Source organism: Phoca vitulina, unplaced genomic scaffold, assembly GCF_004348235.1.
Source record: "Phoca vitulina isolate PV1807 unplaced genomic scaffold, GSC_HSeal_1.0 scaffold31, whole genome shotgun sequence".
Classification (NCBI taxonomy): domain Eukaryota; kingdom Metazoa; phylum Chordata; class Mammalia; order Carnivora; family Phocidae; genus Phoca; species Phoca vitulina.
The window spans coordinates 470924-488871 of NW_022589734.1; the positions used below are offsets into that span (position 1 = coordinate 470924).

The 17948-nt window shown below is 49.0% G+C and overlaps 2 protein-coding genes across 3 annotated transcripts; one reads left to right on the top strand and one right to left on the bottom strand.

Annotated features, from left to right (window-relative positions):
- Positions 1 to 2454: 2454 nt before the first annotated feature.
- PRR3 (proline rich 3) lies at positions 2455 to 8209 on the bottom strand. Of its 2 annotated transcripts, XM_032424826.1 has the most exons (5): positions 7508 to 8209; positions 6758 to 6820; positions 4599 to 4781; positions 3953 to 4243; positions 2455 to 3762 (listed from the first exon to the last, which is right to left on the bottom strand). In XM_032424826.1, the coding sequence occupies exons 1-5, from the start codon at positions 7611 to 7613 to the stop codon at positions 3656 to 3658; spliced, it is 750 nt and encodes a 249-aa protein (XP_032280717.1). In that variant the 5' UTR covers positions 7614 to 8209; the 3' UTR covers positions 2455 to 3655. The 2 variants fall into 2 exon arrangements, with proteins under 2 accessions (XP_032280717.1, XP_032280718.1); XM_032424827.1 differs by lacking the exon at positions 4599 to 4781 and having other exon boundaries at positions 7508 to 7738.
- Positions 8210 to 8364: 155 nt separating this feature from the next.
- Positions 8365 to 16859, top strand: GNL1 (G protein nucleolar 1 (putative)). Its single transcript, XM_032424825.1, has 12 exons — positions 8365 to 8828; positions 9232 to 9397; positions 9745 to 9881; positions 10039 to 10190; positions 10308 to 10379; positions 11346 to 11553; positions 11721 to 11816; positions 12223 to 12417; positions 14450 to 14628; positions 14705 to 14867; positions 15118 to 15258; positions 15624 to 16859. The coding sequence occupies exons 1-12, from the start codon at positions 8756 to 8758 to the stop codon at positions 15863 to 15865; spliced, it is 1824 nt and encodes a 607-aa protein (XP_032280716.1). The 5' UTR covers positions 8365 to 8755; the 3' UTR covers positions 15866 to 16859.
- Positions 16860 to 17948: the final 1089 nt, after the last annotated feature.

Here is a 17948-nt window from a genome sequence, read left to right on the forward strand (position 1 = left end):
CTTCATTCCCCCTCATCAGCAAGCCATGTCTACTTCATTTATTCAAAAAATATATTTATTAAGCAAAGAGAAGACACTACACTCTGAGATATCTCCCCAACCCCCTCTGGCCAACCCTCCTCCATCTCCTTGTCGGTTTCATCCTCATTCTTACTTGGCCACCAAATGTCAGCCCTCCTCCGGGCTGTCCTGGGCCCTCTCTTCTTCCCACTTGACATTCTCCTCTCAGGTGACTTCAGCAACGGATTCCTCAGAGAGTTCTACCCAACCACCACATCTTAAGTAGCCCCCAACCATTATTCTCTATACGGTACCTCATTTATTTCCTTAATATCATTAATCACAACCTGTAATTATTCATGTGTTCACTTTTAAGAAGAACAGCCCCTGACAACTGGGAATTGGCCTGATTCTAACAGCTTGGCCATGGTGCTCAGGTTGAACATAACCTCACAGAACACCAATGTCAGCCAAGGCTACTGTGACTGTCATGAAGTATGACAAAGTTAATAATCTTCTCTAAGCACAAAGACAAGGTCACTCTGCAAACACCATAAATATTAAACAGCCCCCTCTCCACTAAAATGACGGCTTTTTTTGACCAGCTACACTTTTAGCCATGTTTCATTTCTCCCTCCTTCTATATGAGATTATATTGCCCTCACTTCCTGATAGCACCCAACCCAGAACAATTTCGCTTCCCTGAACCTTCCCCCCAAATCACCTAGCACAAACCCTAGTCCTGTCATTCCTAACCTCTTCTAGTGAGATAACCTCTGCGGAGTTAATATATCCAGTTGCTTGACTATGGGTGTGTTCCTGGTGGTCTTTGGCTGGAGGGCATTGACACTTTTAGTCTTACTCTCTACCGCATCCCGAAATTTTAGCAGAGGGGCTAATAGAGGATGTTCATCCTGAAAGTCCAGTATTTTGCTTAGCACATAGCTGCTTGAATAAAGATCACTTATCCAAGCTTCAGTGGCAGCCAGGAAGACTAGTTATTATGGTCAGTGGCATAAAGTTGAAGAGCTGTATTAGCTTTAAGGAAATTTCCTCCAAGACAGCTGGTGTCCTCTGCCCTTCCTGGTGCATACTGAGAATTGGAACATGGATAAGCTATCTTCACTTCCCAAACCATGAATAGGAGGATCTGACCCCAGTAATTGTGGAGCTGAAACCTGGGGGGAGGGGTTCTGAATACCTGAGGTAGTGGCCTGATACCTTGGGCTGTCTACCTCTTGAACTGTATGAAATAAACTTCTATTTTGCTTTAAGACTACCTTTGGTTTCTGTTACAACTGAACTTAAAAGCTGATAAACTGGGTCATAGTAGGTACTTAATCAATGTTTCCATGCTCATGGTTTAACTACCACCTATACTGTAAAACACTCAGATATGCAGAAGACATTTATATCACTAGTTTTAATATGAATACCAAACCTGTATACCCACCTATTTTCTCTATCAGAGATCTTAAAAGGCAGCTCAAACTCAGTAATTTCAAATTCCTAGCATTGTTTTCTCCCTTTCTTTTTAAATGTTAGTTATGCAAGCCAGAACTACCCTGATAAACCTGAAATACTTTCATTTTGATCTCTTATTTTCAAATATCTACTTTTCTCCTGTTCCACTACCCAAGTCTATACTATAACTCACCTGGACTACTGAAGTTACCTTTGAAGGCACTTCCAAGCCTGGTCAGCTCCATACATTGAGTCAATCTTGTTGAAAAACGGATCTAATCCATATCAACCTGCCTAAGACCCTTCAAAGGCTTTGGTATTAAGAAAAAGACCCAAATCTTTGTTCTGCAAGGCCCTGAGTGGTTTCGCTCTTCTTCCTTCTGCCTCATCTCCTACTCTCCCCATTTCTTAGCAAACACCTTAGCTTGGACTTTACTCTTCCACCTCAGGCCTCCTGCTTGTCCGTCAGAGCTCGTCTCAGATGTCACCTTCCTAGTCTCCCTTTATTACCGACTCCCTTTTCATTATGTCTCACTTTTGACAGGTGTGACCTTACACATATTCATGATTTTTTGATAAACGTGTCTCCCCTGTAGATTTAAATTCATTGGTTTTAGTTCTGTTATTTCTAGTGTCTAATATATTGTCAGGGCCACATTCAAATCTACAAATATTTGTTGAAAGACCGTTTTAGCCATTACAACTCCAAAAACATCAAACCTACAAACATGGGTAGAATATTAAAAAATTACTCCATGGATACTTGGCCTTTCCTTTCTCCTCTAAAACCTTACTCTTGAACGTAATGCAGCCTGGTGTGTTTGATGCTTACAGGTTAATGGGACCTCGCCGGTTCCTTCAGACTGAAACTCAAGCTTTTCCTTTCTCCATCACCACTGTGTATGAACAAATGGAAGAATAAAGTGACTACAACAAGAACAGCCTTATCTGCACCTCCAGAGATGACTGGAACACAGGGATTGAAGAAAATGCTTGTTTCCACTGCATTTATTACTAATATAAAAAAATGTTAAAAAGAAAAAAAATTCATTCTCAGTTCTCCAACGGCTCTCATCCTTCCGTCTTGCCCACACAACTCCTGACCCATTTCCTCAGGGCCAGTTCAAAACCGAACCTGTTCACTGCCGTTTTCACAGAAAACAACCAGTGCCAGGGATGTAGGGAAGAAGGTTAGATGAGGGCGACAGTACTGTCCAGGTTCCACCCAAAGGTAGGCCGGGTGGAGATTCACAGAATTCAGACGAAAGGGCTGGTGGCCTCACAATGACGTACTCTAACTAAGTGGGCTGGAGAGGAAATAGGGTAGCCCGTCAGAGGCTTCAGAGGACATCTCATGGGCTTGTGTCAAACCCAGAAAAACCGACACCAGGAGAATGGGGAGACCAGGGAGGCAGTCTTGTGGAAAGTTTCACAATTCTCCCATGTTGGGAGGTGCGGAAAGTCTAGAGGGCACCAAGAGCCTCACTCATTTTGGCAGAAAAACTTACTCTAGTGTTGGGAAGTCACAAAGATGCCACGGACACTGAGAAAGGCTACGTACGAGGGGATGCACAGTTTCACAAAGCACAGTGATCACAGACCAGAGCGGTGGGGATCATGCTACTGACGTAGAAACTACAAAATCCAAAAGCAGGGAGAGTGGCCTTTCAGGGAGTAACTCTGCACCCGTCATCCATACTTGACCCCAGGTCAACCTGGTGAGTTTCACAGAGCAACTGGCAACTTCGGGGGTAGGGGCTGTCACATAAAAAGGACTTAAAACAAGCAGCTAGAAGAAGGGAATGGTAGGAAACTGCTCCAGGGCTCTCAGGAATCGAGGGCAGTACCGGGGGCTGGGTGGACAGATGCACAAGAAACAGCACCAAAGAGGTTTCCTGTTCAGCAGTCAGTTGGCGAGGGGGAAGAGGATCCAGGAGGCAGTTGAAGGGAGCAAAGATGGGGTCCTGAAGGCGAGTCTCTGGAGGCTGGATCAGAAGAAAGCCCACACACTGGGCACCAGTGATGAAACACAGCTCTGGACCCCAAATTGGGGAGGTGGCGGATGGGGGTGGGTGTCACTGACTGAGGGTGGTGGGTGGAACAGCCTCACAGTAGCCATCACAGGGCCACAGGGAAATACATGGCCGCTGGGTCAGAGGGCTCCTTCCAGCCTCGATGGGAAGGCACAGTCTCACAGAGGAGGTCCATTGACGCCTGGGTGGTAGAAGGCACAGAGGTCCTCGTATCGACAGTGGCCCTTTTTGGCAAAGTGTCGGCAGACAGGGCGATTGGATTTGTCTGTAAACAAGTGAAAATTGGTAAGTTTAAAATATAAGAAAGGAAACAAATGTAACAAAAAGCAGAGATAGAGAGGGCAGTCAGATTTTCTACTCCCTGCCATTTCCAGACATTTTAGAATGGTAGAGTCACAGGCATTCTGGGAGTGATGGGTATTAAATGTGTATAGGCATTAAAAAATGGACCTCACCTTCCATAACTTGGGGGCCATCCTTGGGCGGGCAGGTATTTTTGATAAGAGACCAACTTTTGAGCCTTCGAGGATTTCTCTGCTCTTTGTGAAAGCCTCCCCTGGAAGGACCCCCATGGCCTGGTCCAGGAAAAGGAGGTTCAGTATTGGCCCCCCACCAACCACGACCATATGGGCCACACCTGGGGCCTAGGCCTCCCCGAATTGGGCCTCTGCCCCGGGGAGGAGGTGGGAGACTCAGCAGTGGTGGAATCATTGGTCCCCTTGATCCTGGAGGACCTCTGTGAAGAGCTGGAGAGAAGGAGAGAGAAAGAAAGACATGGAAAGGTGATCAGTGGCCAGCTTAATCCGGATAAGGAAGCCCTGTGTTTTTGTTTGTTTACTTTTTATTGAAGTACAATATACATACAGAAAAATACACCAGTTTTAAGTGTACAACTCAATTACCATCAAAGTAAACACACCTGTGTTTTTACCACCCAGGTGAAGGGATAGAGCCTTCTTAGTACTCGCAATTCCTCCCCCCCTTTGTGCCCCTCCTGCCCCACTATTCCACCCTCCTCCCCAAAGGTAACCACTATCCTGACTTCTAGCACCATAGGTTAGTTTTTGCCTGTTTTTGAACTTCGCATAAATGGAATCATACAGTCTGCATTCTTTTCTGTCTGGCTCCTTTCGCTCAACATCGTGTTTGTGAGATTCATCCAGGTTGCCTGTAGCAGGAGTTCGTTCATTTTCATTGCAGTGTAGTATCCCATTGCATGCACACACAACAACTTATTTATCCATTCTACTGATGGTGGACATGTGGGTGGATTCCAGTTTGGGGCTATAACGAAAAATGCTGCTATGAACATTTTTATACATGTCTTTGTTACACATATGTATGCATTTCTGTTGAGTATAAACGTAGTAGAGGTATTGTTGGGTCCTAGGGTATATGTATGCTAAAGTTTAATGAAGTCAAACTTTCTTTTTTAAAGTGGCTGTACCAATTTACACTCCCACCGGCAATTGTTCCATAGCCTTGACAACACTTAGTATTGTCGATTTTTTTCATTTTTGCCATTCTGGAGAGGTTTTTTTTCTTTTAAATTGTGGAGCATGTAACGTTAAATTTGTACATGTAATGTAACGTAAAATTTGCTTTTTTTTTTTTTTAAAGCAAACTTTATGCCCAACGTGGGGCTCGACCTCACAACCCTGAGATCAAGAGTGGCATGCTCTACCGACTGAGCCAGCCAGGTGCCAAAGATTTGCCATCTTAACTATTTTTAAGTGCATGTTTTAGTAGTGTGAAGTAAATTCTCATTGTTGTGAAACAGATCTTTAGAACTTTTCCATCTTGCAAAACTGAAACTCTATAGCTACTAAACAACTCTCCTTCTCCCCCTCCACCCAGCTCCTAGTAACCACCATTCTACTTTGCTTCTATGAATTTGACTACTTTAAATACCTCATAAGTGGAATTATACATTTGTCTTTTTTTGATTGGCTTGTTTCATTTAGCAAGATGGCTTGAAGGTTCGTCCATGCTGTAGCATGTGACAAGATTCCGTTCCTTTTGGGGGCTGTGTAATATTCCGTTGTATGAATACGTATGTGTATATATATATATGTATTTTGTTTATTCATCTGTCAATGAACATCTGGGTTGCTTCCAGCTCTTGGCTATTATGAATAGTGCTGTTATGAATATGAGTGTGCAAGTATCTCTTCAAGATCCTGCTTTCCATTCTTTTGGACATATACCCAGAAGTGGGAATGCTGGATCACGTGGTAGTTCTATTTCTAATTTTTTTTGAGGAAACTCCGTAGTGTTTTCCATAGAATTGCACCATTTTACAATCTCACCAACATGCACAAGGGTCTTAAGTGTTATGTTTTCGTCTTGTGATTATTTAACAACTAATGATACTGAGTTCTTGTTCACATGTTCTTGGTCATTTAGATCTGTTTTTGAGAGAGTTCTGATATTTTGCCCATTTTTCTAACAGGTTGTCTAAAAGAGTCCTGTGTATATCCTAGATACAAGCTCTTTATCGGTTCTACTTATTGCCAATATTTTCTACTCTATGACTTCCTATTAATTTCTTAATGGTGCCATTTGATTAATAAAAGTTTAATGCAGTTCAGTTTATCAATCTTTATAATGTTTCTGGTCTGTTTAGGAACTCCTATCTCCTCCAAGACCATGAAAATATTTTTCTTTACCTTTAACACTTAGATCTACCGTTCACTTGGAGTTGATGTTTACATACAATATGAATAGGAGGTCAGAATTCATTCCCCCCCCATGAATATCCAATTAATCCAGCATCATTTACTGAAATGACCACTATTTCAGCTCCATCTTCATCATAAATGAGGTGTCTACGTATGTGCAGGCCTGTTACTGGACTTTTTGTACCGGGCTATTGACTTTTAGGTCTGTTGTTGTGCCAATACCACACCATAACTAATATAGGTCTACAGTAAATAGTGATATTCAGGGTAAGTCCTCCTACTTCAAGACTGTATTTGCAGTCTCTCAGCCTGATCCTTTGCATTTCCATGTAATAACACAGAATGCTTATTTCCATTATAGGGATTGTAACTGGAAATGCATTGAATCTATAGATCAATTTGGGAATAAGTGACATTTGTATAACATTGAGCTTTCCAATCTGTGAATATATAACATCTCTCCATTCATTTCTGTACAGAATCCCTGATCTTTTGGTTTTAAGTCCTCCTGGGTTTTAGTCCTTCCGTTGCTCCCTTCTCCAGGACCTAATCAAAGAATCAGAGCCCCCTCATCCTCACCTGACTTGGGGTCACCAGGCTTTCCATTGGCCATGGGGGGAGGGCCCAGAAGACTGGGTGGTCCTAAGAGTAGATATGAAAGTATAGTCATCAGAATAAACTAACGTACCGATGATCCTCTTATGTTTTTTTACTACTCATTTCTTAATTCAATCAGTAAAGCCAGATACATTCTCAGCAGTGTTACAAGTTCTCAGGCAAATCTCCCTGCCCTTTCCTCAAAAAAGCGTTTCTAGTTTGAAAAAAAAAAAAAAAGATAATGCGGGAAGGGTATCTTTCTCTTTCCCTTACATAGTTGCTACCCAAAACATCCCAGGTGATTCCAGAAGTAATCCAATCCTTCTCTTTAACTGCTGGCCAATCAGAACGATCCCCCCCGCCCCAGAGTAGTTTAGGGAAGGCAGCACTTCTACCTTCCCTGTGCAAGTCTGGTAACAAATTGTTATCCTAGTCATCGCAATCTGCAACCTCTCTAGGGCCCCCTCTCCCTTGCCGTTCTGCGACTGCGCACACGAGCTCTTTATCCTCTCCTCCCCTGCCTTCTTCAGAAAGGTTAGAGGCGGGATCGAAGTTGAGGGGTCAAGGAAGAGAACTCGCTCAGGGTTCCACACCGGACAGCCTCCTATCCCCGCCCCAGCGCTTGCGCCCTTCCTCCTTCCGTTAGAGCCCCCTCCCCCGCACCTTTTCAGACCTTAACCCCTCGCCTCGGCCAGCTGACAGGCATGTGCACACCCCTCCCGAGCTCCTCACCGATGGGACTCCCATCCTCCTCGTCTCCAGTCTCTTCCCGCTCTGGCAGCGGGGGCTGCTGCGGTGGCGGCGGCTGCTGCTGATTCTGCTTCTTTCGTTTCGGCATCGTGGTTGCGGCAATGGCTGCAGCGGGATTTGGAGGGCAGTGAGGAAGGGGCACGCTGGGATTCTATTTCCGCTTCCGGGGGGTGGATGGAGAGGCTGAGGCTCCCGCCATTTCACTTCCGGAAGGCTCCGAGGAGCTTTTGTGCGGCTCATTCTCTCATAAAACGCCTCCCTCGGTCTCTGCCAGGCACAGAGGCAGTTTCAAGCCTTCTTTTTGTTGCGTTCCTATAAATGCTTTGAAGAATTCCTCTCTTATCCCCTCGCTGAAAAAAAACCCACAACCGGCTCCTCATTGTGTGCCATAGAGTCGATAGGCTCTCGGGCCAGAAGACCTGAGAGAGCTGTCGCCCCTTAAGATCGCCACATCCGGTTCCCGGTTACTATGGTAACGGCTGCAGTCACAACTTCATGCCCTCTGACCTCTCTCCAAAAATCCTTGTCCCACCTGGGTCTCCTTCCTCGCCTGCGCTTGCCTTTATGATCTGTAAACCTGCTCCTTATCGCTCCCACAAGGAATTTGGGTCCCAGGACTCTTCAGACCGCTACCCGCCCCTCGAGACGTCTGACCCCGCCCCCAGCGTAGACGAGCAACTGGACTTCATTCCCGGGACGCGCAGTCCCGTCTTTCCATTAAGGTCAAGCCCGGGGTGGGGGTGGTAGAGTAGGTTCAGCGCATCCACGCTCCTCTTTCTCCCAGGTGGTAGGACCCGCCCTCCGCTCCACCGCCCCCTCCAGGTGAGTGGTAGCTTCCCCCCCAGCGCGCAAGGTAATGGTGACACACGTTCCCCCCTCCTCCGAACGCGAGTTGGTAGCGTCCGTGACGAAGTTAGCTTGATCCTCCCACGCGCGCCTCCTTCCTCGCAGCTGCTGCGCCCTCTCCGTGCCACTGACTCTCACGTGCGGGTAGCCCACCCCGCATCCTCGTCTTGCCTCGCTCCCAGAAGGAAGTGGCCGTATTTCCTTCGCCTTCACCCAGGCAACGGGGGGGCAAATCGGCCAGGCCCGCCCGCTGACGTCACCTCATAGCCCCGCCCCCTCTAGGGTCCCAGGCCTTTGCGGCGGGGGTTGCCCGGGGGGGTGGGGGGGAGTCAGTTGAGGCGGCGGGAGCTCGGCGGAGGGTGGGCCAGGTGACTGGTCCAGGCCATGCCGAGAAAGAAGCCCTTCAGCGTGAAGCAAAAGAAGAAGCAGTTGCAGGACAAGCGGGAGCGGAAGCGAGGTCAGTGCGGTAGCGAGGGGAGGGGGCGGGGCTCGGGCTCCCGCACCTCTGGAAGGAGGGGTGTGCCCGCCGCATCCCTGCGGGGCGTGGGAGTGGGTGTTGGCCGCGTGCCGACGATCGGGATTCTCTCACCCCAGTCTCCCTGGAAGGGGTGGGAAAGGATGGAGAATTGGGGGAGGGGAATCCCTCCAGCTCGAACGGGGCGCCATCCCCGCAGGTCCCTGGAGGAGGAATGACTCCCCCCCCCCCCCACGCACATCCGGTAGGGTCTTGGGCAGGATGGTGGAAGGATCCGGCCTCAAAAGAAGTGGGGTGGTGTGAGGGGAAGCCACACAGACCGGGGCGGGGGTCTTACGGCCCCTTAGAGCCGTCCCATATTGGCGTCACCGCCTCCTCCCCGCAGGGCTTCAAGATGGGCTGCGATCCAGTTCCAACAGCCGCAGCGGGAGCCGGGAGCGGCGGGAGGAGCAGACCGACACCTCGGACGGGGAATCTGTGACCCATCAAATCCGCAGGCTCAACCAGCAGCCTTCCCAGGGGCTGGGTCCTCGAAGCTATGACCCAAATCGGTGAGAGCAGGCAGGGGGCGCTGGCCGGGGCATCCCCGCCTACCCGGAAGTGAGAGTGTTGGGGGGAAAAGCTGGCTGCTGCTGGTGGAGGAGGAGGGACTGGGATGCCGAGTATCCGCAGGCAGCTGGCTCACCGGAGCGGGCCACAATCCTCCCTACCGGAGGGGCTGGAGAAAGTTCTTGGCTTTTAAAAGGGCGAGGTTTAGGGGAAGGCCGAGTGTTGCGGGAGAGGTACTGGAGGGAGAGTCGACTGAGAGGAGACTTGAACAACTCTGGAGAGAAAGCTCTACGGAGGGGAGTTTGTGGCCACGGGATTGCAAGAAATGCTGCGGTCCCTGTCCCATTAGATACCGGCTGCATTTTGAGCGAGATAGCCGCGAGGAGGTGGAAAGAAGAAAGAGGGCAGCCCGCGAGCAAGTGCTACAGCCGGGCGGTGCTGAGCTGCTGGAGCTGGACATCCGGGAAGTCTATCAGCCTGGCTCAGGTGAGAGCTCAACACCTGGATGTTTGGGAGAGGCAATGGGCTGGGGGAAGGAGGTTGGAGGAGGAAAAGCTGACTGTGAGGGGTGAGAGGTCTGGGATCCACTCTTGAGCCCTGAAACTATTCTCAGACTTACTTGGAGTTTTTCTTAACTTCCCAGTCCTGGACTTTCCCCGACGTCCTCCTTGGAGCTATGAGATGTCCAAAGAGCAGCTAATGAGCCAGGAGGAACGGAGCTTCCAGGAGTATCTTGGGAAGATTCATGGGGCTTACACCTCTGAGAAACTCAGCTACTTTGAACATAATCTGGAGGTGAGAATGGAGTGGGGACAGGAGTTGGGCATAGTGACCCTTGGTCCAATTGGTCTGGGGTCAGTCAGGAGAGGAATTCTGGACTTAGGTACTCTTCCACTGATCTTGTCTTTTCAGACATGGAGGCAGCTGTGGCGTGTGTTGGAGATGTCTGACATTATTCTGCTTATCACTGATACCCGACATCCAGTGAGTACTGGGGGTGAGGGTGACAAGGGGGATGGGGGAGGAAGATTCTTGTGGGGTAAAGGGCAGAGGCAGGAGTTGGGAGATGGAGAGGTATCTTTCTTTTCTAGTCTTCTCTACCTCATAGTGATGTCTGCAGTGAGGAACTCAGTCCTTTATTCATCAGTGTCACAGCTTGTCACTCCTGCTCTGGTTAACAGACTCTCTTCTTTACTTCGATAAAGAACTACGTATCCCGTTTTCATTCCACCATAGCTAAACCAATAGAAAGTTCTAGTGTGGTGCTCCGCGGGATTCTGTGAAGGCAGTTGGGGGCTTCCCCCGCCCCACCACATCAGTCACTACAGAACTCAGCCTTACATGGAAGGCTAGGATAGTGGTTAAGGCTCTAAACTTGGCTGCTGGACAACCCTTGTGTTAACCTGGCTCTGCCACTCCATTGCTGTCCTCTAGTGGGAGAAAGAGGTCTCTGGGGACATTTAGGTTGGAAGTCCTTAACGGCACGTATACATGCCCTCGTGCACATACAGACATGTGTGTGTGCTCACACGCACTCACACATGCTCATCACAAGCCTGCAGACATGTGCATGAGTATACGTGCATGCATATACATGCAGATCGTTGTGTGCACACAAAAACAGGTATTAAGTTTTATCCCAACCCCCACCCCCATGCCTGACCCCAACCTTTACGCCAGTGTGCTAGGTATCACTGTTTCCTTGTCCTGTTTTTGGCTCATTTCTATCCCTAATCAGGACCTGTAAGAAGTCCCCCAGAGACAGATGCACAGGTATTGCTTACTGCTACTTTATTTTTCTAGTTCAGTTTTGCTGATTTACTCTTTTGTCCCAGAATCTGCTACCACCAGAGTCTTGTCTCTGAGTGGTGCCTGGTGAGTGGGGAGCTGGAGGCAGAGAACTCTGGGTTGACCTCTGATTGCTCCCTCCTCTCACCAACCCTGTCCCAGGTTGTGAATTTCCCACCAGCACTTTACGAGTACGTGACTGGAGAACTTGGGTTGGCCTTGATCTTGGTCCTGAACAAGGTGGATCTAGCCCCACCGGCTCTCGTGGTTGCCTGGAAGCATTATTTTCACCAACACTATCCCCAGCTCCACATAGTCCTTTTTACCTCTTTCCCTCGGGACCCCCGCACCCCAGAGGACCCTAGTAGCGGTGAGTGGGCAATGAAGAAGGCAGCATGGGAGAGGTGGGGTGGCAGGGGACAACAGGGAGAACAGAGAGCCTCGTTGACAAAGGAGTACCTGATCTTGGGCCTAAGGGTGGTGGGTGAGATGGGGTGCATAAGCCCATGCACTAACACTTGTGCCCTCTGATCTCAGTTTTGAAGAAGAGTCGGAGGCGGGGGAGAGGTTGGACTCGGGCCCTGGGGCCAGAGCAGTTGCTGAGAGCCTGTGAAGCCATCACTGCAGGGAAAGGTATATACTCTTAGAGGGGAGCTGTGGAAGGATTTGGGGGTGACCCAAGGCCTGGAGTCATTTTGCTTACCTTCCCTGAAGTTAGTCCTTTCTATTATGGATGTAGGTGAGCAGCCAGGGGGAGGGATAGAAGAGGGAGCAAACTGACTTGGTGGCAACAAAGGCAGCAGGTAGGCAGGAGCCCCAGTGGTCTGTTGCCTTCAGTCTTCCCAGTATTTTTCTGAAACTCAAAAATTCACATGATTTCTGGGTGGGGTCAAGTGAAGGCTAGGGAGAATCTGTCATGTAGGTTGGCACTCTCCAACTGCAGAGGGTGCCAGTTAGATCAGCTGTGCAGTGCATAGTCTGTGCGGTCATCTGTGGTGGCCCTGGGGAGAACCTTCCTCATCTTCTCCTTCCCTGACAGTGGATTTGAGCAGCTGGCGGGAGAAGATTGCCCGAGATGTGGCAGGGGCCACCTGGGGAAATGGCTCTGGGGAGGAGGAGGAAGAGGAGGATGGACCTGCAGTCCTGGTGGAGCAGCAGACTGACTCAGCGATGGAGCCAACCGGCCCAACCCGGGAGCGCTACAAAGATGGGGTGGTGACCATCGGCTGTGTGGGTAAGGAAGTGGTGGCCCATGCATGGCGGCCTCCTCTGAAGTACAGAGTTTCAGAAAAGGAAAGTGTCGGCAATAGTGGAAAGATCCTGGCACCCTTGAGTTAAATTCAGGCTTTTCTTAGCTCTGTACTGATTTTGAGCAAGTTATTTACTCACTCTGAATCTTAGTTATTTTGATTTTTAGAATGAGGATGCTGACACCCAATTAGAAGAACAGATGTGAGGAATGAAGAGAATAGCATACGGATAACCTAATCATGACTGACAAATAGTGTTAATAGTAATAATCACAATTGTTAAAATTTAATATTTACATGGTGCTTACCAGGTACCAGGCGTTGTTCTAAATGACATATATCTTAACTGTTCCATGGTATTCATCAATTTGTAGTAGAGAAATCACTAAGTCTTAGCAGAAGCTTAGTTAGCATTAGTATCTTTCTGAGATTTGTCTCTTTAAGTCTATCATCAAGGAGAATCTTCCCTGAATTAAGAGCCTTGTCTCTGCTCTTGGTGGGGAAGAAAGGAATGTATGATTAGGGCCCAGGGCCTCTTTCCTTTGTTGGTGGGAGAGGTAAGAAGCGATTTGGGCAAAGTTGTGGCATCTGAGGTGATAGGGGAATCAAATTAAGGAGAGTAGAGTAGTTAGTTGGGCTCCTTGGAAACGCTCCTGACTTTAGTCTTCTTTTTGTCCTGGCAACAACCTACCTGACTGCTGACAGATGGCACCCTTTCCAGTCCTTTTCTCCTGCTTCTCCCTGGCAAGGGTGGGAGGTGGGGTGTCCACTCTTTCAAGCGTCTGCAGTAACTTCTCTGTGTTCAGAGTTATGTAAGGGAGAGCATTTTCTGTGGCACAGGCAGTCCTGAGCTTAGATTTACTTCTAGTTATCGGCAAATATTTACTAAGTGCCAGGGGGTGTTCCAGGAGCACATTAAGCTGCCATGAAAGTGGCAGGAAAGTCCCTACTATCACAGAGCTTATTGCTTTGGAAGTGAATTGATTCATGATTTGAAATCATATTATTTAGGGGCAATGAAAGGGAGTAGAGAGTGACCTAGAGAGGAGGGTTCTCATGGAAAGCCTCCTCTGAGAAGAACCCGGGATGTTGAGAGGAAGTAGCCATTTGGAGATAGGGGAAAAGGGCCTTCCAGGCCAAGGGATCAGTAAATGAAAAGATCTTGATGTGGGAGCGAGCTTGGTGATTATGGGACAAGCCAGAGTGTCAGAGCATTGGGAGATGGGAGCCATGGGAATAAGTAAGATGGAGGAGAGGGGCAGGACTTGGGAGTTCATGGTCTGTGAAAGGGGCTGGCTGTAGAGCTGGGTCATGGTATCTCAGTTGGGTAAGAAGGGAAGTGAGGACATGAGTCCTGTATGGAATAGTGAAGATTTATTGGAACTGAGGAACAGAATAAGTGAGCTGGAATGATAGGATATCAGGGCAGAGAGTGGTGCTTGCAGTTGAGATTTTGGAGGTGTGAATTGACCAGATCCAGGGTATGACCATGGCAGTGGGTAGTTGGAAATGACCTTTGGAAGATAGATGCTGGCACTGAGAGGCCAGGGTGCTAAACAGGCCACCTGTGCAGATACCAAAGTCACCCAGAGTGATGGAGGTGGTCCTGAAGAGAGTGGCAGTGAGCCTCAAGGGTTTCCAGTCTTCTCCCTGGAGAAGTTCCGATGATTATGAGCTGCATGTCTCACTTGTATTGGGCATTTAGTGTACTGTAGGCACTGAACCGCACAGTCGTATTTAATCCTGACCACTTTGAGCTTGAAGGTATCTGCACTTGTAAAATGAGGAAACAGAGGCTCAGAAAATGAAGTGAATTGCTTTGAGGTTACAAAACTGATAAGTGGAGACGCCAGGATTCAGCCCTGGCGGCCCAGAGTCTGATTTGAAATATGCAGGGTTATACTGCTTCCTTAATTTCTGTGCCTTACTTCCCTTTTTATCTATGGCTACAGTACTGCATCCTGCCTGTCGCAGAGTAGGGCACTGTCCAATGTTAATTTTTCTTGCCTGCCTTAGGTTTCCCCAATGTGGGCAAGTCCTCTCTGATCAACGGGCTGGTGGGCAGGAAGGTTGTGAGTGTCTCCAGAACTCCCGGCCACACCAGATATTTTCAGACCTACTTTCTCACCCCCTCTGTGAAGCTCTGTGACTGCCCTGGCCTCATATTCCCATCCCTTCTGCCCAGGCAGTTACAGGTATGAGGGCAGAGGGGGCAGGGAGGGAGAAGAGGCAGGAGGTCAGGAACAGACTGAGCGTTTTGTTTCCCCTCAGGTTCTGGCAGGGATCTACCCCATTGCCCAAATCCAGGAGCCATACACTGCCGTGGGCTACCTGGCCTCCCGAATCCCTGTGCAGGTCCTGCTCCGCCTGCGCCACCCAGAGGCCAAGGATCCCTCAGCGGAACACCCCTGGTGTGCCTGGGACATCTGTGAAGGTGGGCTTCATGTTCCTGGTTTCCCCTCCCCTTACCCTGAACCCTGCCTGTCTCCTCACCTCTCCTCAGAGGTTCTGCCATTGGTGAAGCACCTGGCTACTCATGCCTGGATTTCTGTCGTGGGGCCTGCAAGATCAGTGGCCTGGGATGTTCTGGAGAAAACTGGAAGAGCTGTGTTATGGGAATGGGGTGGTGGCGACTGGGCCCAGTTAATGGCTTCCCTCCCCACTATTGTCTTCTCTCTCTCCAGCCTGGGCAGAGAAGCGTGGTTATAAGACAGCTAAGGCAGCGCGGAACGATGTGTACAGAGCAGCCAATAGCCTCCTACGGCTGGCACTGGACGGCCGCCTCAGCCTGTGTTTTCATCCCCCGGGCTACAGTGAACAGAAAGGTCAGACAGCCAGTGTTCTTGTGCTATACTGTAGGCAGAAGGGTGTGGGCTTTGTGGCCACACAGAACGAGGGTCAGGCCTGGATTCTGTACCTGTCGGCCAGCTCTGTGTTCCTTAAGCGTCTTTGAGACAGTTTCCTGATCTGCAAAGGCAGGGTGGTAGTTGTCCCCTGGTCAGGCGGCGGTGGAGAGCTCATGTAGGCGGAGCTGCTGTTCAGTGCCCAGCACCTGGGAGTCTGAATGAATGAACGGGCGAATGCTGGCGGCTGCAAAACCAATTGTTACTCTTAGTCTTTGCGTCTTCCCCACCTTTCTTTGGCTTTAGTTCCTTGCTTAAAACTTTCCTTTCTTGTTTTGGTTCCCCAGGCACCTGGGAGTCCCATCCGGAGACCACAGAGCTGGTGGTTTTGCAGGGCAGGGTGGGGCCAGCAGGTGACGAGGAGGAGGAGGAAGAAGAAGAGCTGAGCAGCTCCTGTGAGGAGGAGGGAGAGGAGGACCGGGATGCGGATGAGGAGGGGGAAGGGGATGAGGACACCCCAACTTCAGCTCCAGGGTCCAGCCTGGCTGCCCGAAACCCTTATGCCCTACTGGGAGAGGACGAGTGCTGAGTCCCTACCCTGCTCCATTTGCTCCACCCAGCGTCTCTGCTTTTGGACTGACCTGGGGGTACCTCCCCTCTGCTGCCCCAGTTGTGAATAAAGATTGTCTGCTTTGTAGCCCCTTCCCCGAATGGACTGAGGTGAGAGCGGCTGTTTTAGCCACCAGCTGTGGGAGGCCTCTCTCCTCTTCTCCTTTCTTTTCCCTCTTGGGGAAGGAAGAGTTCTCTTAGGGGTTAATTCACTGGGTTGTAAGGCCCTGAAATCCACTGTCTCTGCTCACTCTCCCACCCTGCACCGTATGAATCCCATTATCAACATGGGGAGGGGAAGTCACTTCAGGCTTTGAGGCCTGGTCTGAATCCAACCCTCTTTCGGAGTTTGTGCCATTCCTTCTCTCTTGTGTGCCCCCCTGCTGCTAGACCTGGGTCTACTAAGGTCTACTAGTAAGGAGCTTTTTGGAGCAGAAGTGATAAGAGGTGTGACAAGCTGATGTCTCCGTGTGAGCTTTTTATAGGATTTATTCAAATTCAACAAATACTTATCAAGGACCAACTGTGTGTCTGGATCTCTGCTAAGCACTGAGCATATAAAGATGCGCAGACAGGGCCTGACCTAAATGTGCATGCAGCCTGGCCATGATTAAGACCACATTCTCAGGCACCCAAGAAGGGTGTGTGATATTCTCCAAATCTTTGGGGCTCATACACTATAATTCTAGGACTTCCTGTTGATAGAAATTTTTAGTTAAGACAGTGTTTGTGAAAATGGTGATTAAATGTGTACAAGTAGCATCTTAATTACTGGCAAACAACTAGTGTGCACATTTATGATTTAAGCAGACCAGCCCCTTAAGTACAGTGTTAAGCTTTATTATTTAAAGGCCCACACGCACTAAAGGTCTATGAGATTCATAGGAGAGGGCACAGAGCCAGTGGTTTGTTTTTTGTTGGTTTTTTTTTTTAAAGATTTTATTTATTTATTCGACAGAGAGAGAGATAGCGAGAGAGGGAACACAAGCAGGGGGAGTGGGAGAGGGAGAAGCAGGCTTCCCACTGAGCAGGGAGCCCGATACGGGGCTCGATCCCAGGACCCTGGGATCATGACCTGAGCCGAAGGCAGACGCTTAACCAACTGAGCCACTCAGGCGCCCCTTTGTTTTTGTTTTTGTTTTTAAAGATTTTATTTATTTATTTGACAGAGACACAGCGAGAGAGGGAACACAAGCAGGGGGAGTGGGAGAGGGAGAAGCAGGCTTCCTGCAGAGCAGGGAGCCCGATGCGGGGCTCGATCCCAGGACCCCGGGATCATGACCTGAGCCGAAGGCAGACGCTTAACGACTGAGCCACCCAAGTGCCCCGAGCTGGTGTTTTGAATCCCAGTTAGCCTGGTTGGGGACAGAGCAAAGATGATCAGTGCAGGGTCTGAGCTAGAACTCAGCAGGTAGCCAAAGCTATCTTATGGAGTCCTGTGCATCTCAGCAGCAGTCAGTTATCTTGTGAGTCAGGGCATCTGAAGACTTTCTGTACTTCTTTGTTAAGCAGGCAGCTGGACTCCTAGACTTAATTATTGGAGAAAAGGGAGAATGGGATTTGTTTTGTTGGTTGCCACAGTGTTGTCTGAGTTAAGTGGTAGCAAAAAGTATTTTCAACAGGTTGACAAACCTATACTGTTAGGTGCAGGGGTGAGGAGAAGATGGAGTACCAGATTCCTTCTCTTCACTCTAAAGCATCCCCTGCAGGATCTGGGTCCCTGGGCAGTTTTTTTTTTTTTTTAAGAATTTTATTTTTTTATTAGTTTTTTAAGATTTTTTATTTATTTGAGAGAGAGAGAATGAGAGACAGCATGAGAGGGAGGAGGGTCAGAGGGAGAAGCAGACTCCCTGCTGAGCAGGGAGCCCGATGTGGGGCTCGATCCCGGGACTCCAGGATCATGACCTGAGCTGAAGGCAGTCGCTTAACCAACTGAGCCACCCAGGGCAGTTTTCTGTAATGCCAGTAGAAACCTGGTCAATCCAGGAGTGAAAGAAAGGAAGTATATTTAGGAGAGGCTGACATGTTTGGCTTTTGAGTCCTGGTCACATTTCCCCAAGCTC

Excerpts from the sequence above, each read along its gene's own strand:
- PRR3 (XM_032424826.1), bottom strand. The coding sequence starts at position 7,613 with ATGCCGAAACGAAAGAAGCAGAATCAGCAGCAGCCGCCGCCACCGCAG. Across the intron at positions 4,782-6,757 it reads GCCTGGTGACCCCAAGTCAG|CCCCAAACTGGAATCCACCC; the intron begins GTGAGGATGAGG and ends TTTTCGTTATAG. Across the intron at positions 4,244-4,598 it reads GACAGAAAAGAATGCAGACT|CTCTTCACAGAGGTCCTCCA; the intron begins GTATGATTCCAT and ends CCTTCTCTCCAG.
- GNL1 (XM_032424825.1), top strand. The coding sequence starts at position 8,756 with ATGCCGAGAAAGAAGCCCTTCAGCGTGAAGCAAAAGAAGAAGCAGTTG. Across the intron at positions 10,380-11,345 it reads TCACTGATACCCGACATCCA|GTTGTGAATTTCCCACCAGC; the intron begins GTGAGTACTGGG and ends ACCCTGTCCCAG. Across the intron at positions 11,817-12,222 it reads AGCCATCACTGCAGGGAAAG|TGGATTTGAGCAGCTGGCGG; the intron begins GTATATACTCTT and ends CTTCCCTGACAG.